General features: G+C 30.5%; 1 protein-coding gene across 1 annotated transcript in view; it reads left to right on the top strand.

The window, feature by feature from the left end:
- Naa35 (N-alpha-acetyltransferase 35) overlaps nucleotides 1-22,488 on the top strand; it is a 55,815-nt gene that overhangs the window by 26,574 nt on the left and 6,753 nt on the right. The window contains exons 11-17 of the mRNA XM_035361829.2: nucleotides 687-868; nucleotides 4,862-4,921; nucleotides 9,988-10,094; nucleotides 10,558-10,723; nucleotides 10,973-11,151; nucleotides 16,264-16,349; nucleotides 20,372-20,493. Coding sequence (XP_035217720.1) covers nucleotides 687-868; nucleotides 4,862-4,921; nucleotides 9,988-10,094; nucleotides 10,558-10,723; nucleotides 10,973-11,151; nucleotides 16,264-16,349; nucleotides 20,372-20,493 — 902 coding nt within the window. The remainder of the gene's footprint in view (nucleotides 1-686; nucleotides 869-4,861; nucleotides 4,922-9,987; nucleotides 10,095-10,557; nucleotides 10,724-10,972; nucleotides 11,152-16,263; nucleotides 16,350-20,371; nucleotides 20,494-22,488) is intronic.

Genomic DNA, 22,488 nt, shown 5'->3' with positions numbered 1-22,488 from the left:
GCCAATAACATATTGCAGCTAGGGGTGCACACATTCCTTATTAGAGCCCGTTTTTGTAATGTTTCCACCCCCCATTTTTTTAAAAAGAACTGTGATGTATTGTTTCTCCAAGACTGGATTTCTCTGCCAAGAGTGCAATTTTTTGTTGTAATTCATGTTTGTTGAACTTTAGAAACATTCTATGTCGCATTCATTAAATAACTGTTTAGTGAACATGTCCTGTAAATTTCTTGTTTTTATGTTGCTTCATTCTCAAATTAGACGCAAGAAACATGCTGTTCCTTAACTTTTGGAGGGTAGTGTGTATAGAATTTAGTCAAAAAATTCAAATTACAGTGATAAACTTAACCTCACAATATCTGCTTCTTTACTCCTCTTGTATTTACTTAGTATGCTAATCATATTATTTTTTCTAATTATATTTGTATGCATATAGATCAAAGAAAGTTTTTCTATTTTTTGTGTTCTAGTTAATCTGAGTCTAAAATGTTTCAAATAAGCTTAATAATAGATGCTGTTCAATGAAGACCATGGCATAATCACCAAGAATGTGTATTTTAATATGTATATTATATACGTATGTATATTATATACGGATAAAAGTGTTTTGAATAATAATTTGGCTCTAGATATAAAATAAAGAAATTAATTTTTACTCCATAAAATAACAATGTTTTCATTAACAGCTGACTACCCAACAATTTTGGGTTTTGAACCTTTAGTGAATCAGCGCTTACTTCCTCCTACTTTTCCTCGCTATACAAAGATAAAGACTCGGAAAGAATCAACAGAATATCTTGCATTGCTGGTTTCACGCCTCAGGACTATTTGTAGCATCACTGAGTGCACTGCTTTTCATTCAGCTTTAGTAAGTAGTTCTTTATCCAAAATGTTTGTAAAATTATTATTCATACAATTTGTATCTAGCATGTCGTAGGCAGTCGTGCAAAGCTGAGCTTAGCCAATCACAATTCAATTTTGTCTTTAGTTAATATTGTTTGTCACTTTTAGCTTTTATATACTATTCATCAGCAAACTGAGTGGTTTTGATATTGGCATAATGCTTTTTTTTTTGTTTGTTTGTTTTTTATTTATTTATTTATTTATTGATAAATGTAAATGGAATGTTACGTGTATTAATACAGTAGTCTCAAATTCAAATTGCATGTGAAAATTGCATTCAAATGCATGCAAATGCATGATCTAAAAGCAGCTGAGTCAATTTTTTTAAAGCCTAATTGAATTTTTTAAGCGAATCAAATTTGTTAATTAAAAATTTTATTCACTTAATATTTATCAGAACATACATATACATTAATAATAAGGATATAAAAGAAAAAATTCCAATTCATAGTTGTTTTCTGTCTGAAATCTATTTCTGAAAGAAATTTCGGTACTATTCGTTTTCGAGGGCCGTAAAAAAAATTGCAGCGAAAATGTACGCGCAAAAGCGCCAAATCTAGCAAACGCGCCCATTTAACAGCGCGCCAAATCTAGCGTATGCACTGATTTCAGATTGCCTAAGTTTATATTTTATATTTCTTAAAACGCCATTGAAATACTAGTTTAATTTTTTAATCCTTTTTTGATTTTAAATCCTTTTTTGATATCCTATGGATTTAACAATTTGGGAATTGCCCATGACGAAAACTCGGCAATAGAATTTTGGGTAAAGTGCAGAATCACCCACTGCTTGACACGTTTTTAAGAATTGCACATACTCGGTATCCATGTGCACATCAACCTATTTTCACTTAAAAAATAATCCTAGAATTGGACAAAAATGGCACTGCGCACACCTTTGACTTTATCTATGTACACATCGACCTATTTTCACTTAAAAAGTAAAAGAAAATTGACAAAAATCCAATTGTTTTTACCCTTGTAAAAAGCGGCAAACAAATAAGTGAGCGATTCTGCACTGTAACGAGAATATTTTCAAAGAAAAGGCATCATTCATTATAGAAAATTACGTCTGAACAACCAACGAGATGAAATTATCCTTTAGCGATAACTCGGTATCGAAATAGCGATGCAGGCATCCATTCAGTTATGTTTAGCAATTTTTATATAAATTACAATAATCATCTGAAATAGTTATTTACTCTTATGCTTCCATTAATTCATGTTTAGCCTTTTTCATATAAATTATAATAATAAAAAAGTATTATATGGAATTAACCTTTCATCTATATTAAAACATCAATCTTAAATAGTTATTTACTATTATACTTCCTTTCTTGCCGCAGTTATTAGGGTTGCTGCAATTATTTTTGGCAGCATTGGCATCAACAATAGTTTGGCGATTTTTTACGGCCCTCGAAACCGAATAGTACCGAAATTTCTGTAAATTGCACTTTGTTATTCAAACATATTGATTGATAAACGTTATATTTTCAGACGGACGTTTACTTTAAATAATTTTATCTTGTTGAGTTAGCCATTAGATAACTTATTTAAACTAAAGCAATTATGAGCACCTCATAGCATTTTGATTTTTGTAAAATATGTTAACTTGGGAGAGAAAAGGGTAGAAACTATGATTATCACAAATTGTAGATGTGCATCAGTCAGTCTCATTTTTCATATTTTTCTTTTTTTTTTTTTTAGACATACTAATTTTAAACTGAAATAAGAACTAAAAAACAAAAGAAAGAAACTTCACATGCAATTGTATTCCTGAACACTGATAATTCTTATTGCATGCATTTGTAATTGAGAAAAGTAGATTCAAAATCTGTTAAATTACTATGACAAGAATTTTGTCATAGAAATTTTGTTGCGTGTATGAATGCATAAGTTCGATAATAGGTTAGTAAAAATTTATTTTTATCAAAAGAAACATTTCAGAACTAGAATTTTCCGCAGAAATATTCGTACAAGTATTCGCAGCATCACACAATATAATCATCAGTTACACAACAAAATACTAAGAATGTAAAATGCAATGCAATGCAATGCAAAGCGCATCTAAAGAGAAAGCTAACTCGGATATCTCAGTTCACGCAGAAGTAAACAACTCGCAACAACAGTAATTAAGCAACTGAACTGAGATGCTTTCTTTCCAGCCTTTTCAACCGGTTGAGAGAAATTTCTAGTAATTTCTGAGATTTAAGCAATAAGAGGATGGAATTACAGTTACAGCTAACATAGTGGTCAATTACATTTATTCAGTTTCAATTCAAGAACCCATTTACTCAATGTTAAATGTACATGCCCCTTTATTACTTTTTCGACATAACTTTCTCATAAAAATTTGCTTGTGCTACATTACACAGAAAAATACAATAGTTTTATTTACAATTCTATTAAAATTACCTATCTAAATACAAAATTTGTAACAATATCATAATAATGTTAATTTATAGAAAATGTATTCATGTGCTGCAATAAAATTGCTTTGGGGGCTGCCTGTTTCAGACCACTGTATTAATATTCTGTGACTCATAACCTTGTGAACTACTGTTTTGCTCAAATAGCATTATTAAAATGGGCACAATTTCTTTGGTAGTTAGTCTGTTGCATACACTATCTGTTTTGTATTGTGGCATTTTCTTTAAATTCCGATTTCATATTAAAACTGATATACCACAATTGGTAATTCAGCTTCTGAAATTTTTTTTAATGCTGTTTCATTGAACATGAAATATTTCAAATATATCTAAAGAAATAAATCACTTGTAAATATATTTTGAATAGCAGCATAATGCTACCAAGTCAGGCATTTCATCTACGTAATATGAACAAAGCCATTCAGGTTTTATTAGTATCGGCTGCTGAGCAGAGCAGTTGTGATAAACCATAAAATTTCAAAGAAACTGTAGAGCAGTCATATAATAACACTGTATTTCTAAAACGTTTTAGCAGTGAAAGTAAGTTATTTAAGTTATTCTGTGTCTGTAACCTCATTACAATTAAGTTCTTAGAGTGATCTGCAAGAAAAAAAGTTGTAGAGACATTTCCGTTCAAAACAAATTCACACATACTGTTGCAAAATTGCCAACTTCTCTGCTGTGTCCTATTTATTTGCATTTACTTTTTGGGTTTTATTAAATATTAAATGAGAAGAATGTGACAGTGCATACACTGTTGTGTGTTATGAAATTTCTAATATAAGCTATATTCAGGGCCGAATATTGATGACCTAAAATTTCACTCAAAATGTCCTTAAAAACAACCAGAAAATGTGCTTAAAATGGGGGGGGGGAGAAATGCCATTAAAAAAATTACTGAACATGCACAAAAAGTCTTAAAGAGTTAAGAGATGCCACTGTGGAAAAATTCTCTCAAGAGACACTCGTACTTTGTGGGAAAAGCCTGTCGTGATCGATAAGACTAATAGTTAACATAATCAGTTTTCTGTGATAGGGCATGCTTGCTCAAGTCAAAATGAGTCCATAGGAGTTGAGACAGTGTTATTTCAAAAGTAACTATTTTTGAGTTTAATTACTAGAAATGTCTCAAAATGCCCTGAAATACCCAACTAATCCCATAAAAAACCCCAAAATGCTCTAAAAACTTCAAAAATAGCTTAAAAGAGGAAATTGTTAAAAAAAAAAAAAAAGTGTGCCATAAAAATCCTGGTCTTGATTGTTATAAACCCATAAGTGCATTCTAAGTACAAGCAACAATTCATGTTACAGTAAGATATTCAATCTTGTTCTTGAATCGTATTCTTAAAATGCAATAAAAAATTTCTAAGGAATTGTGATGTTAAATAAATATGAATTATTTTTTACGAATTTAGAAATTTGGAAAATTGTAGATGTACAAAAATTGCAGTTTGATATATTTACATTTATTCTACTAAAAATCTTTCTCGGAAGTATTAAAAATTTTCTTTTCTTGATTTTTAATTTAGGATTTTTTAAATGAGTTCAGTAAAACTTCTCCTTGTGTACTCTCCAGATCAGTACTTCAGGTGTGTAGCATTTATTTTTTTATTAATAATAATGTTATTATTAGTATTTTATTATTATATTATTTATTTGTTATTTTTTAATAGTCAAGCTACTTAATAATTAAAAAGCTGTTATGCTGTCGATTCCTTAGATTAAGTTTTTGTTCTGTCAGTGCTTCTATTTTGTATTGCACTGTTCAATAATGTTTCTAATATTTTGCGGATAATACATCTGCTTTATCAGTTGGAATCCACATGAATGGCTTTCTTGTGTTTTCTTCTTTTTATGGTTATTAAAATTTCTGTAGTTTCTTGCAAAAATTGCTTTACTTTTTATGATAGATATCAATGTAAATGAGATATTGAAAGGCAGATCTCTTTTGTAACATCAACTTATAGTAATTTTAATGGCTTCTTTGATTCTGAAGTGAGTATATGCAAGAGTTGTTGATCATTTCAACATGGTCCCATTCATAGAAGAATGTAAATGCTTATTAATATACTATGATGTACTATTTTCATTTGGTGAACATATTATAAGAGAGATTATATATATATTCTTCTTGTATTTTGCAATCTTTATTAACTTCCCTGGATGTTAAACCAATATTGGGAATTTCAATATAGAGGTTGCTTGAAAAACTAGGAACTTCATGAATTTCCTTTTTTCTCTAAGAGCTTGAAATAATTCTTAGAAGAATCATTAATCAAAACTTTAATGTTGCCTTGGAAATCAAAACCTTACCAAAGAATTTTTGAGTTGTAGGATTTAGCTTTTGTATGTTGTGTGTCAAATTTCTTAACTTTGATTTGCAGTAATCCTTTAAATCTGTATTTTAATTTGGGTATTTCCTCATTTCTACTCTGATAACAATATTTGCTTTTAATGCTCTACCTGAACTGCATCATTTCAAAATTAATCCATATCATATGATTCTTGCATGAAACTTACATAAAGGCCTGTAGTGATTTTAGTTGATTCCTTTGAGCATCAAAACTTTTATTAGATAAAGGGGAGGATGTAAACTAAAACTAAATCATTCTGAACTAAAATTTCATCTTGAGTACATTGCATTTGCTTTTTCCTGCTCCTAACTAGAGTGCTGTAGCTGCTTTTCGTACCACAACATCTTAAAAAATGCAAAATTTTCTTCAAGAACAGGCATGCTTATTTTGCCAAGTTATCTGCCACAATATGTCTAATATAAAAAATTTTAAAAAAATGTTTAACTTGTTTTGATAGCTGCTACTCTTTTTATGCATCAAAATTTAAATCATAACTTTTTTTTTTTTTAAAATAGCTGTTCACATTTTTAAGTTCTAACAGGGTTCGTAGCGGTCCTTATAAGTGCTTATAAGTCCTTATATTTGAAAATAAAATATAAAGGCTCTTATAGGTGCTTACTTTTTCTTTAAAGCCCTTAATTTTTTGTTTTTAATGCCTATTTTTTGCTTTTAGTGCTTTTTTTTTTAATGAATGCGCTATTTTTCCCCGTACCAAAGCCGAAACTAAATAAACAACTTTTCTTCCTAATATGGAATGTCAGATGGTGAATAATACTCCCGGAAATAGCTTTTCCCCCTTTCTCTGCATTAACATAACCTTTGGTGTGCACGAAGAGTACAGACAGGTGATTGGTCAAAGAATCGCGAAAGCAGTAGAAAATTCCAGTACATTCGGCGTTCTTTCCCCCCCCCACCCAAATACTACACACGTTTGAATTTCTATCAATTTCTTAATAATTTACATTCTCGTTCCGCTTGGTCAGTTCATATTCGTGTTTTATGCTTATATTATGAGCATATGTATGAAGAATATTGAAACTATTACAGTTCGCTGCAAAACAAGCAATGAACCTTTTTTTTTTTTTTTTTGTCACTTTCCAATCTGGATTGAATAGGACTAAAAGTTCTGCTGTGTACCAACCCAAGCAAAGAATGATTCTATTCCGGAAATTTAACGCAGTCTGTTGAAAATTAGAATGAAAAACACCAAAGTTATTTAGTTCTTTATTCTCCCAATACCGGCAGCTGTTGATTTTGATTGCGTAATATCATGTAGGGAAGAATTACAGCACACGTATTGCGCAATAACGTTTGCCATATTTTGCAGAGATAATTAATTTTGATGTTCTGTCCGAGATTTGTTTATGAACACTTACTTACTTTTACTGTGCTTGCTAGGCAGAATATTTTTCAGTTCCATTGGTTTATTTTTATACGATATGGAAATGTCAAAAGCATTATTTAGTGTAAAAATCTAAAGAGCGGCTAACGTCTACCCCCCTCCGCTCCTCTTTTTCAAGTTACGCTCGACTGTCCAAATATTCGCCAATTTCTAAGTATGTGGGTTAGTTAAGCTTTTACTGTTAAAGGATGACTGCATGAAGCAAATTTCTGTCTTCTGATTTCAGAAATGTTCCTCTTTTTTACTTAAATTACTTTGCTTGCAATATCTGTTAAGTGAAAACTGATATACAATGAAAATGTTCAGAATTTAGATTTAAATTATTTAAATATCAATATGAGTGGAAAAATAAATTTAATTATTTTCCATGGTTGAGGTAATGCTTATCCTCTCTTAATAAATACTGCATTTCTCATATTTTAAATTACAAATCTAATTTTTAAGGTTATGCAGTTGTGTATAATGTAATTAGGCAGGTGCTTATTTTTTTTCTCAAAATGTGCTTGAAAAGTGCTTATAGGTGCTTATTTTTTAAACTTAAATGTGGCTATGAACCCTGTCTAATGTCCAGCAAAATAAAATTTACTATTTTCAGTTCAGCATAACTACTTCAGTTAGAAAAATTTTTCTTCTAACACTTCAAATCTTCGAGATTGCATAACAAGTTCAGTGGCAAAATAAAGGCAGGTTAAAAAGAAAAAAATATACTATATTAATTGTGATTAAATAGTACTTTTAAAAGTGCTTCTAGTATCTGGAAAGTTCCCCCCCCCCTGCTACCATTTTCATATCAAAAACTACAAAAAAAGTTTTACATGTTAATGCTTGCAGAAATAGAAATGCATTTTAAAGGGATTTTCTATGTTGACATGCTGTGTAAAATGTTATTCATTTGCATCAAGGTTTGACCGATGGTTCAGTAGTTGTCTTCAGCAGAATTAAACTGTGTTTCTAATGTGATAAATGTTCTATGATATTCACTTTAACATCAAGTATTTATGTCTTCAAAAAATTCTGCTAATTCATTCTGTTACTTTGATTGAAAAAGTTAGGAAAATTATATGAATTATTGTTGAAAATTAAGGCATATTTATCTCTAAATGTTTAATAATTATAAATTTTATAGGTTCATTTAAAAGTATATTGCATTATTAATAATGTATACCAACAGATTTTCATAACTATAAGTGATAATTAGTGCAGATAAAAATGTTTTATATATTTGCCAATCAGACAATTGCTAATAATTATTCTTATATATTTTAACTTTGAATATGCATTGCTATTTTTTATAAAAAATATCAAATTAAAATTTTATAGATTTAGAAATTTATTTTGAGTAATTATGTTTAATAAATTTTAAAAGCATTTAAAAATGATAAAATTATTATTTTGTTTTGAATTGTCTGTTAGTAAATATAGCTTTGTGTTTAAAATATTGATTTAACATTTAAGTTTGTTATGCTGATATATTTTTGTTCATTGTTTTTATGATATATATATGTACGAATTTGATTGTGTACAGATAGGCAAAATTTTAAGCATAGAATTATTTTGTGAAAAAAAGGCCATTATGAAAAATTATATACCGTGAAATACGTTTAATGTGAAAACGCTTAAGACAAAATATCGGCTAACACAAAATAATACAGCGCTCCCAACAATGACCTCGCAGGCATGATTTAAGAGGGGTGTGACATGAAAGAGTTCATGTTTCACGTGTTTCATAGGAAGGAGGCTAACTTGGCTTTGAAATACCCTCAAAATAGCCTGTGACAAGAGCCAATTTTGTTTATCTAAGCTACTCTCACCTTCCACCCCTACACACAAACATCTCATCTCTCATCAGTTGGCTTTGGAAGTCTGTGCAAGTACATCGCAGTGTGAATAAAAAATCAGCGAGTTTGGTTCATATGTTGTACTCTGCATGTCTCTGTCTCTTCATAAGTTGCATTCTGCATGGAATTCAGTGACTCCAAGCATGAATGAAAATTGTTTTTGTCATGCACAACTCTCAAAAGTATCGGATTCTTTGGAGCCAAAGGACTGTCCTACTTTGATATCGGAAGAATTAATTGCAGTAGTAGCTGTGTCTGCAGCCCCAATTATAGCAGAAAAAGACATTTTGGAGTTTGTTCAAAGCTAAAAAAATAACATTGATGCAGATTCCAACAACGAAAATGAAATGAATAATGCAGCTCCTGTTCCCATGTCATCCGAAATGAAGAACATCATAAAACTATGCGTAGTTATTTAGGCACACATTCCAATGGTGAAATGAATAACAAAATGGACGACATTGAACAATTTGTTAATAATTTGATGCTAAAGAAGACAGTGCAAACAAAAATATCAGATTATTTTCCAAGAGCTTAATAAATGTTTTGTTTTTCAAAATTTTGTATTAAATTTCATTAAGTTCTTGTGAATGTTTTTATTTAATTGATTTTTATTAAATACATGCCTATATGCATATCTATGTAAATAAAATGTACTCCAATAAACTTAATTTTGTTGACTGTATGTTTTTTTCCCCCCAATATCCTTTAACACGAAAAAATATTTCAGTCCCCTCAGTTTCATGTTAAACGATCTTCACTGTATATATTTCGTAAAATGTCCATATTATATCCGGAAGCATCTTACTGCTATCCTACATATATTCTTTATATGTGGGAGCTAACACATGTTCTAAGTAATTTTTGCGAGAATTTGAAATTTAATATAAGTCACAAATAGAATTTTGTCAATCAGCCAGCTAAAATAGAAGGTACTAGATAGTGTTTTAAGGTATTATAATTGGCAGTCATCATTAAATTGTAACATTTTCTCGATGAATATTTAAAGCACAAAAGTTATGTTTGGTTCTGAGAATCAGTATCTTTATTTTTTATTGCAGTTATTGTATTTAAGTGACCCTGGCAAAGTTTTAGGTTCAATGCACATTGTGGACGTGCTAAGGGATGCAATACGCACATTCATAAGGCCACCTGCTTTGCAGCCCAGGTATGTAATTTTTAGATACATCATGTCTGTAACTTTTAGAATGATAATAAAAGAACAGATAATGACTATAGGTTTAGAATGAAAAATTTTGGATAATATGTACATATTGCAGCTTTGAGCTAACTTTATAATAATTTTCAAAATAGAATGTATTAATAAAGTTATTTAATAGATTGATTAAATTATGAAAAATTCTTAAATTTCAAAGCTAAGAATTTAATTGAAGAGCTGCTATTTTGATATTAAAACTAAGAGAAGTTGTTTATTGTTTCTTGAACATACAAGCATAACTTTTTAACATGCATTAAAAAAAAAGTTCATGAAAAACTTGATTTATTTTCAGAAGACATTCATTCTTTCATATGTTTTAAAAAGGTTTATGTTCTCTGAAGGAATTTTTAAATGCTTTATCAGTGAAGCTGGAAAAACTTGTTTAATTGTATGTTTATTTTGAAATTTCTAGATCTCCCTTGATGTTAAATACCCAAGCAAAGGAATATGTTGACAGCTTTTTAGGACACTGTGTTCGTCCATTTTGTACTTTAGTACAAATATCTGGGCACAACAGAGCTCGGCAGCGAGATAAACTTTCCCATTTGCTAGAAGAATTGGCTGCACTTCAAGAAGAGGTCTGTAGGGAAGTTGTTTAGAATTTCATAAAAAATGTGTTTTCAAAATATTTTTGTGTGTAAATGTTGATATTATAGTTTAAAAATTGTGAATTGATATGGTAGTATTTAGCATTTTTTATAATGTATTATTAATAAATAATTTTTCTTTAATAATCCATTAATGTGTTTTGAAAATATACAACATATAAATAAAGAATATTTCAGTGCCATATCTAACTCTTAAACAATGTTTTCTTTACTTTTAAGGCTGATAAAGTAGATGCTTATCTTCATAATCTGTCTTTAAAGTCAGACAATCCTTGCCCTCACCTGGCTTGCTTTGGCACATGGGTGTTGTATCATACACTGAAAGTTATGATACAGTATGTTCTTTCTGGATTTGAATTAGAGCTTTATTCTAGTCATGAATATTCTTATATATTTTGGTGAGTAAGATCTTTTTTGTTTGTTTGTTTATTAAATAATTATGAAAATTTCCATTTTGTAGTGAAGCTTGTGTTGTATTATTGTTTTAGTTAATTTGAATGTGGTAAAATGTATTTATTTTGATAATTTTGTTGATCATGCTGTTAGATCATGCAGTAAAAATAAATGTCACTCATTTTTAGTGCTTTAGAATCAATAGTTAGTTAAGTTTTTGTGAGAAATTATAAATTTTAAGTAATTTTTATGTAAATGCTTTTCTATTCGATTATTGCGAGCATTATTGGATCGCATGTAACAGTATTTGCCTCGCTAGTGGTTGAGCAGTTAAATACTACTGGGAGTTCGATCCGGATTCAATTTCAGGAATTTCATGTGTCACATGAATACAAGCCTATTTCCCTTGAAAGCATCCCTTCTCTTAGGCAGATAACCTTCACATGCTTTGCCAAATTCAAATAGCTAACCTCATGTAACAGTAATAATGAAATATAAATAAAATGTAATTAGTTAGTTATTAAAATTGCTCAGTGTTATCAGAGATTGTTAATATGTTGTAAATGAATAAAAATTTTAAAAAAACATAAAAAGTCTTGTACCAAATCATATGTTACTGTGTTTTATATGAGATGACTGCAAAATTTTGTGCCCAATTTGAATACAAGTAGTCATATCGAAGAGAGACAGGTTGTTTTATATATATAGAATGTATCATTTTCTGTAGCTGCCTTTTAGTATTTGATAAGCATGAAGATTTTTTTCTTAATAGGAATTAAAATTTTTTTTTTTTTTTTTCTGCAAAGACATTTGTAAGGGAGTTATTGGCATCTTCTGCAGTATCAAATCTCATGCTCTTCAGACTATTTTGCAAAGATTAACATATAGAAACTTAAAGCATGGAGGTCTGGAGAATACAATAGCTGCTGGAGGATTTTTCATTTTAATTCTTTATATTTTCATAGCACCATTTTTGCAGCATGTAGTCTAGTGTTCTCATGATAGATGATGATACTCTTTTTTGAGGCCAAAACCAGATGATTTGGTATATTTCCAAGATGAGTGAGTTGCTCACAGTACTTTTTTGCCATGATTATTTCCCTCTATAGGATAAGTTCAAAGTAATTCCCCCCCCCAAATGGAAACAATACTTCCATTATATGAAAGGCAGTTCTTTTTCATGCATTCTGCAATTTTACTTGCTTGTTTTAAGTTCCTTTTTCATTGTGCATTCTTTCGTGGGATCTGCGTTTTATATATGTGCTACGAGTCATTTCATGGGTACAAGCAGAGAAATGGCTGCAAAGACACCAATATATTTTCCCCTCCCAAATGAAGCTGCAGCTCATATTGTGCTTTGATGTCAATCTTAAGCTTCTTTTCTCCTCGGTTGTAATCGTTGGGTTATTTTCCATTAAACAATTAAAGGTCCCCCCCCTTTTTTTTTTTCAAATGAGTATTAGTCTTTAAAAGTCTATAATTTTGATCAAAATTTGCAAGTAGTCCTTCATTTTATTCATCTGTTTTCATCCCTTTCCTGAAACTGCCATTCTGAATGCAAATTAACATTTTCAATGAATATGGAATTAAAACCATATGGTTTCTAGTGGCACCATTGCTGTTTTTAATGGAGGAGCAGCCAACTGCCTCAGAATGAAAGTTTATTACTCGCTCAGCATTTCAAAACAGATATCATCAACCAAAATACTCTGCTGAATACGAGGGCAATCCCAAAAAAAAGGGTCTCCTATTTTTTGGGGACGTAGAGAAAGTTTTAATACGGTTGTTGGCAACAATGTTGTGAGTGGTGCCTTCTCCGCTACCACATAAGCACGCAGGCGCTTCGCTCGGATGCTCAGTCTTGGCTTAGCAGCCATTTGAAATGGAGCTCCCGACAAACGTTACCGCGAAGTGCGCGCAGTTATTCGACTTTTGATCACAAAAGGCGTTAAACCAGTTGAAATTCACCGCCTATTGATGGAAGTGTACGGACAGTCGTGCATGGATGTCAAAAACGTTCGCAAGTGGCGTAGAGAGTTTACAGCCGGTCGTACTGAAATTCATGACGAAGAAAGAAGCGGGAGGCCGTCGATTGCCGACGAGACAATTGCGAAAGTTGAGGAACTCGTGCGTAAAATTCAGAGGATCACTCTGGATGCTCTCTGCATTTTGGTTCCTGAGGTTTCCAGAAGCACCATCCACAGGATTTTAATGGAAAAGTTGCAATATCGGAAGGTGTGTGCAAGATGGGTGCTGCGTATGCTGACAGAAGACCACAAACGGCAACGGGCACCCAGCGATTTCCACCTGTTCCCTAAGTTGCAGGAACATTTGTCTGGACGACGGTCACCGATGATGAGGTGAAAGATGATGTTCAACGCTTCCTGAAAAGCATGGCGGCAAGCTGGTATGACATGGGCATTGTAAAATTGCCACAGCGTCTACAAAAATGCATCGAATGAAATGGCGATTATGTTGAAAAATAAAGCATTGTTCAATCTTTAAAGTGATATAGCAATTATAGAAAATAAACGGTTCTTTGTATATCTAAAAATATAGGAGACCTTTTTTTTGGGATTGCCCTCGTAAAATTTTTTATGCAGATATTAACCCATTAACTGTCAAATTTTTTCCTCTCAATTTGCATTTTCTGGCTGCCTAGATTGACATAAAAACTGGAAATTGGAATATAGATGGAATCTACCATGAGCCCCAAATGGAGATCAACATTCAAGTAGCCCTCACTGGAAAATAAAATTTGCATTGACAATAAATAGTTAGTAAATCTATTCTAAAGCCATTAGAGAACATGGCAGTACACAGGAGTTGGGAATGTTGTACATAATAATATGGCATACTATGCTTCGAAAATGTTGAAATCTTGAAACTCACAAAAATTTTACTTCTTCTCACACATAATACTCTTCAGCTTACTCATTTAACAACTATTCAACAATTTATGCAAAAGCTTGAGAAAGGTTTAAACGATGTAAAAAATGTAACCATTGTTGCTAACCCAATTAAAGTTACCAAATTTCCACTACTAAGTCAAATCTCAAAATGAGGATCATGGCAGTTAATAGGTTAAATTTATTTTTCACATACGAGATATTGATATATAGAAGTATTATTTACAATTCATATTAATATAACTGTCTTTAAAATGCACTTTTGTATAGTGCAGCTATGAAACGCATTCATAAGTCCATGCCTGCAAACTATTGTGCAATTATTTATTACTTCTCTACCATCCAAACCGTGACTGAATCATTCTGTGTGTCATTCATCAGAGGGAGCTACATACATTTTCCCCTCTAACATAATAGGAGAGGGAAGTATCAGACACTACAACATTACTATGATATTTTTAAAAGAACAACAATACATTAAAATCACGTTATTGAGAAAACAATTTTCATTTTGGCATTTTCGTTTTAATGATTTTGCTTTTTAATAAACTTGTTTATGTTAAATATTAGATACATATATAAAATTTGTTAAGATGCCACATATGAACAAGCATCTATTAAGATGTCATAAAGCAAAAGGAAATTTTTTCCCCAAATTGATTATTGTTGAGAATATTAACATATAAGTTGGTACTTTAGAAGATGATGATGCAGAGACTAGTAGGAATATTGATTTCTTTTTTGAAGCAAAACTTAAAAAGACATAAATAAACTAAAATATCCAGAAAATTTCATATTAACAATTATTTTATTGTGTTATGAATGTGTTGTATGTTTTGATGTAGTCTAATATCTTTTTTAAATCAACACAATAAATCATATGTGTAATTATATATTTCATGTAAAATTTTCTTAAATTGTGATTTTAATAAATTTTTTAATAGTGTAAATTTTCTTTAAAATATGTGGGACATTATAAGTGTAAAATATTACCATTTCAAGTAAGATATTTGTAATTTAATGCTAACTAGTTGAAAACTTTTAACATGTTTGATTTATTCTCAGACTTGCTTTTATTAAACTTGTTTATGTTTAATATTAGACGGTTTAATAATAATGCATACTACATTATTTTATGCTAAACAGTGTGTGTTGTGGCAGTTGCATAGACAATTGCTTTAATATATTCATCACTCTTTCCTGATAGGACCTTAATTTGTTTCGCTGATTGTCCTTAGAGGTGTATAATTTTTAGTTTTAGTAAATGATTGATTAAGGAACTGAACCCTGCTAAAGCATTCATGTCATCATTGTTGCGGAAAGGCTGTCTGAAATATTGTTTATTATTGTTACCAGGGTTAAATGTCACAATTTTGTAATCTGCAGAAACAGTTTTTAACTGTTCTAAGAGGCACACATTTGAAATATATGTCTCAAATACTTTTTTTTTTTTTTTTTTTTTTTTTTTGTAACCAAATCACTAATATACCTCTTATTTCTCAGTTTTAATTATGTCTTTTCGCATATAGATTGAATTTTATTCAATGCTAACTTTAAAATAACTTATGTTCCTGTCTACCCATTGGTATGGTACATGACCATGAAATAAGCACCAGTAGTACCCTCTAGTTATGTTTCTGCTACCTTTAAAAATCAAGCCCCAAATTTTGCAATCATCCAATAGAACTGGCAAGAAATAAAGCTAAAAAAATCGTGCATTTGAGTTTAATAATTGATATTAGTGAGTTATTGGACTTATGCAATGATACAGCCATATTGGCAAATTATCGAAATTAAAAAGTGCAGCCCAGAACTTTGCACAGATTTTTATCAGCTTTGTCATTTAAAAACACACTTTTTTAATAGATTCATGGATGATTTTTATTATTTTTAAGCCTGAGAAGGAATAAATATTTTACATGACTAGCCACTTAAAGTAGTTACTGTAACAAGGGGAAAATATATTATGATTTTAATGAGCCCAGTTAAGGTAATTTTATAAAAATATTGAGGTGCTTATGTTTGGGTAGAGGATTATGTGTATTCAAAATTTGGTGGCTCTAAGTGCCATCATTTTTCCACAATGTGAAATACATACAAGCGGATTTTTCATTATTTAATAGTAGAGACTAAATTAACTATTATGCTACCATAAACTAGCAAAAGTTTCTAATTTGTATTTTGTTATATAATTTTATTATTTTTTAGGTATTTATATGAGTTTTTATATGGTTGGATGGTCTCTGCATTGTCCAGAGCTAATAGCTTCCTAAATGAGCAAGATATTAAAGCAGGTAAGATAATATGCTTAAAAATTATCCACTACAGACTATATTGTAATGCAATTCAGATAATTTTGAACAAATAAAAAAAATTATAATTGTACTGTAATGTTTTGGGGGGAGGTGTAAAATAAAAGTACTGTAATTTCGCGCGTATAGTCCGCGGACTATCTGTGTTTAAAATGCGAATTTTTGAAGCTGCGGACTATCCACCAGTGCGGATAATACGCTGGTTGTTCACGGTTAAAATCGTTGAAATTTAAAAAACACGCTATCGTGAACTGCCGATGATCAAATATAAAAAAAGCGCGAGATTCCAAGAAAACATTCGTATGTATCGTATCGATAGTAAACCATAGAGTATAATGCAGAACGAATGAGTAAGTAGCAAGTAGAGCTCCTAAAATCCAGGCTCGCGCATCAAGCGATGCCAGGATATGAGCCAAAGAAAGTTTTGTGTGAGCACTCACTTAGCGCAACCAGAGTCTTGTATCCCAGTATCTTTCGCACTGCTTTAGCGCAACTGCCGGGAGGGGGAAAAGTAATGCGTCAGCTCGGTTTTTAGGAGCCATAGTAGCAAGTAGCTGGAGTAAGAAGAAAAAAACGTGATTCGTTTACTTATAGCGTGGTTCGGCAACACCGAGTGAGTGGGGTCGAAGGTCACATTTCATTACCACTTATCACGAGTATAGCACGTTGCACATTTTGTTTTCGTATTTTGTCTTTCATCTTCGATAACATTGATGAAACATCGCCGAAGTTTTTACTGCTGAGTTAAACTCAAGGTAGTTGAGAAAGCTGAATAAGATGAAATAGAGAAGCGGGCTGTTATTGGTTTAATATTAGTATTCGGTGAAAACGGGACATATACGATGAGTAGTTAACGGGTCATTCAAAGAAAATATATAGTTAAACATAGTATATACTATGTGTGTATACTATATATATAGGCGTTCTTTGAATCATTTTTGGTGTTGGCGATAATTTTCAAAGTCGCACCAAGGCTGCACCGTATACTAGGATTTTACCCCGTTATTTTGAAGTGGACGAGAAAGCGGTGAGAAATTGGCGCAAACAAAAGGATGTGTTTAAAAGGCATGGGAATATTGCCGTATTAAAAAAACGTAATTTCGGACGTATAGTCCGCGGACTATCCGGTGGTGCGGACTATCTGACGATTTTTGAAATTTTTTTTATATAAAATCGTGTCTGCGGACTGACTATACGATGGTGCGGACTATACGTGCGAAATTACGGTAATTTAAAATATAATCACAATACTCTGCTGTTTTCTACACAAGGAAGTTTTTTTTCAGTAAAAATAAAAAGACCTTACCATGTATTAAAGATGCAAAATCACATATAAATAATAGTTTTGCATTCTCAAGTTGTTAAATGTATTATTAATTAATTATTTAATATAATAGTGTTCAAATATCTGTCTGTGTTTTAATTTGTATCATGGCATTAAAGAATATTTTCTCTGAAGTAATTTAAATTATAGTGTATCTCTGAAATCAGTTTTCATGGATGACAGTTTAATCTAGTACATGTAAACACAATATATCAACAAAATTTTAGGATTAACTTAACAAATTTCAGCAAACCTGCCAAATGATAATTATTGGAATAAAGGATAATTCATTAGGCATTTATACCTGAAGAATAGATGATGAAGACAATATTTTATAAAGCATTTACTTCTATGACATCACAATAAATGATATGATAAATATTATATATTTATTGTGGTGTGATTAATTGCCAAATGATAATTATTGGAATAAGGGATAATTCACTAAGCATTTATACCTAAGGAATAGATGATGAAGACAACATTTTATAAAGCATTTTTTTCTATGACATCACAACTTGTTTTTCCTAAAATCTTGCCTGTTTATAGACAGAATTATCTGTGCTTCTTTTCTCTAATCCAGTGAGCATCTGCTGCCATGGATTCTAAAGCTGAGTAAAGAATAGTGATAAAGTTTTGCTGTAAACCGAGAAACAGCAATGAAGACTTTTGAAGTGCTGTCATTACTGGCCCTTAAAATGTCTAAAACATACCTAGATCAAACATTAACACAGTTCAGTATTTTTCCATTGGTATGAATAATTTGCTGATGGGCATTTAGATATTGATGTTGAATCCAGGATTAAGAACACTGAAAAGTTCAACAGGTGTTTGTGAGAAATTGTCACATGTTTCTTCAAATGATATCTGATGAGCTAAAAAAAAAAACACTGGTTATAAAATTGTTGTGTAAGATTTTGGGAAAAAAATTGTTCTGGTTTAATCACTAATGCATTAACTGCAAAACAGAAGGATCAAATTTCTGCATTTCATGATTTGATCTAAATGTCAGGCATCAATCCTGAATTTTTTATTTTTATTTTTATTTATTTATTTTTTTCTGATAAATTGTAATTGAGTTGGAGGTGGTTCATCATGGTCACAAAAACTTTGATTTTTTAAATCTGAAGTCATAAAGATTATCTTTTTTTTATTATTGGATTAAGGGATAATTCATCAGGCATTTATACATAAGGAATAGATGATGAAGACAATATTTTATAAAGATGCATATGATGTTATCTATGAAGAGATGTTTATAATAGATAGAAGAAGAGAATTCAGTTCATTAGCTTGAAAAATTCTCAATTGAATAGCTGATTTTTTACTGCAGGACAGTCTTGTCAGACCCTTCTGTCAACTCGTTTTTAGATGAAAAAAAGTTTCATAAACCTATGCCCCCTTATTCTACAGATTTGACACCTGCAGTACATTTTAGGAAAAAGAAAGTCTTATCTCAAAGGTCATTACTTTAATAGCATCAAAGAAATCTAGAAAAGTGTAATCAGAGTCTTAAATTAGTATTTCAGAAGATGAATTCTATGATAAAATCAAACAGCTGTATGAACATGTCGAACATTATGTAGACTTTTAAGAATTGTATACCAGCATAGCCATAAAACTTTGTAGACACATTGTGTATTTTTATTTTTTCACTATACTGAAGAAAAGTGTGGAATTTAATTTCATTGGGTTCATAAGTTACAATCTGCCATGCATAGATTTCCATACGGTGCTGCATGATGTCTTGGGAGTAATGATTACACATTAAAAATACAGATTAGACAGTATTTTATGTAGATCTTAATACAGTACAAAAACTATAAAAATTTAAATATTAGAGGAAAGTATTTAATACTGATGAGCCTAATACTAATGCATGTAAAAATGTCTGTCCATATTTTATATACTCTTTTTAGTATAAAATATTGAAATCTTTTTTTGTCTGGGAGATTTTTATCAAATTGAAAGCCTGTTAAATTATTATATTTTAAATAATTGCTTTGCCTTATAAACATTATGTTAGAAATGAAAGCAAATCATACATTTTGTATTTAATATATATGAGAAATAGGACTTTAGGATTTCTTCATTGAATCATGAACACATTATTCATCCTTTGTCAGACCTAAAAGCATCTTTCTTATGTATGGAAGCTTGTGAGTATTTGTATTCGTAATAATATAAGTATTCAAAATTCTGTGCTACAATAGGCAGATTTAATTTTGGTATCTCAGTACTGCAGGTAACTGGTAACAAATAAAATAGTTTTACTTTAGATTTCAAATTTATGATATCTGCACTGCATTCTTAAAATCTTAGGAAAAAAAACTTGTTATGCTACATGTTGAAGGTTAAGGATTTAAGGACATGGTTGCAGACGGATGGCTGATATATATTGGCATTTGTTGCAGCTCTGATTCTTGAATAATCTTACAAAAAACTGTGATATGTTTAGGGTTAATATTTCAGAAATTATGTTAGTAGCAACATTTATATATATATATTGTATACATCACGCTTAAATTTCTTATGCATTTTTGAATGTATTTAAAATATAAAAGCATGTATAATTATATTCATTTGAGCAAGTTTAATGCTATTCTTCTAAATTAAAATATCATATAGTTTTAAATTGCTTTAACAGAATTTGTAATATGCTATTTATTTCCATTTTAAGACCAGTTCTTGCAAAAAGGAAGAAACACGAAAAGAAACAAAAAGAAGAAAAGAGTTCAGCCTCATAAAAGGGAAATCATCTTAAATCAAGCATTGCAGAATTTATGTGGTGGCTATTATAAGGTGAGAATAAATATATGTAATTTTAATAAATAATTTGTATAGATAAATTTTAATAAAGAAAATTTTTCACCATATGTACTTTTCCTGATGAAGAGAAAATCAAAGTAATAATTTTCAAGGTACTGTCTAACCACACTAGCGAGAGCAGTTTGGCTGAGAGCCATGATGGGTCAGTTTAATTGAAGGGGTGTGGGTGAAAAGCATGGGTATTTTTCCCTCTCAGAGGTTGTAGTGGTTGTAACAGCTTTAATATTGTTATTAATCTCTCGTGCATTTGAAATAGGTGAATAATAAATAATGTACAGGTTACTGGCAATATTGAAACGCAGGCTCGACAGTTGCACAAAGCATGTAATTATTTTTTTTTAAATAAGTTTTTATACATTTTCTCCTCTTGTTTGTATGTTGCCATTTGTTAGAGTGTAAAATAAAAGTTATAGCTGTGTTCCATCATTGGAGTTTACTTCAAACAGAGTTGCCACTCAAACAGGAGAATGAAATTCCCTGACTTTTCCAGGTATGTTTCGAGAAAATTCCAGTCTATCCGCATAATGTACGTTGGGTGTGGTAAGAGGTAAATTAATTATGGTATTACTTGTACTGTGTAGCAAATTCACTTAATTATTCAATAAATCTCAGAGGACATTTATTCTTAATTATTCTTAGTACACTTTGTTTGATAATTTTGTTTATTTCCACTTAAGAAACTTAATAAAATTTAAGATATATATACATTAGATAACAATTGTACATTTTTTTTAAATTATTACTCATGATCATCACCAGTTCAACATGAGGCTAATCCGGTTCTTATAAATAACAACGCAATGCTAAAAGTTAGGTTAGATTTTAGGTAAATTTAATTTGTGTAAGGTGTCTTCTTGCACCTTAACACTTGAAAACACAAATATAATTATAATAGTTGTTTTCTCCACTGAAGATTGAGATTAGAATCTGCCCGATCTGGAATAAAATAAGGTTATTTTTGCAGACATTCTGCAGCTAAATGAAAGAAAGAAATCTATTTAATGATATTTTTTTACTAAATTGAGGTATTTTATATTTATTTCGCAGCATACATAAGAAAAAAATATGTGCATTAAATTTCGTGATGTCATCATACTGCTAGAATTAATTTCAGGATTATGCCAGAGAAAATTTCCTGAAATTTGGAAATATTATTTACTAATGATAAATAAATTTAGAGGGAAGAAGCAACATTAAATGATATGAATAACATAAAAATAAAGATAATTACTTAAAAATTGAATTAGAATAATCAACGATATTTTAGCGAATATAGTTAGCCTAGATGACTGATTACTATTTTTTTATTTTACTGCAAAATGACAAGGTATTTATTAAAAAGAAAAGAAACAAAAAAAAAAAAAAAAAAAAAAAAAAAAAAAAAAAAAAAAAAGATTTTGCGGTAAAATCCTAGTATACGGTACGGCCTTCGCATGATTTTGAAAATTGTCGCCAAGAACAAAATGACCCGTTTACTGCTCATCACCATGTCGCCAAATCCCGTAGTACCATACATGGAGATTATTCTAACCAAAGAACGTCTATGTGAAAAAGAAAAGGTTCCATACACGTAAATGCTATTACGCTGCTAGAAAGCGGAGGGAAAATTTGCCAAGGGATTTGACGACGGAACCTGGCGACCAGAATTTCTCTCCGCGATGTGTACAGGAAATTGGGAAACACGTGTTAAGAAGAAACGTTCTTTGACAAAAAAGAAAACTACGAAAATCAGTTTTTAAATTATTGCGAAAAATCTAAGAAGAAACGTTTTATCAAAGAACGTTTTTTCTTGGATTTTTCGCAATGATTTTAAAAACGGATTTTCGTAGTTTTTTTTTTCCCCCTCAAAATAACTAATCCATGAATTAATTTACTTGCGCCAAAAAATATTTTCTTTTCCTTTAGAGTTTAAAGAAATTTTAAACGATATTCATTTTATGAACTCTTGATAACGTGACTTTCGAACTT

This window comes from Stegodyphus dumicola, chromosome 1 (genome assembly GCF_044657685.1).
Source record: "Stegodyphus dumicola isolate Sdum_Otavi_A_Nest chromosome 1, ASM4465768v1".
In the NCBI taxonomy this organism is placed as follows: domain Eukaryota; kingdom Metazoa; phylum Arthropoda; class Arachnida; order Araneae; family Eresidae; genus Stegodyphus; species Stegodyphus dumicola.
Note: the sequence above shows the minus strand (reverse complement) of the source record. Positions and strands in the feature narration are given on the sequence as shown.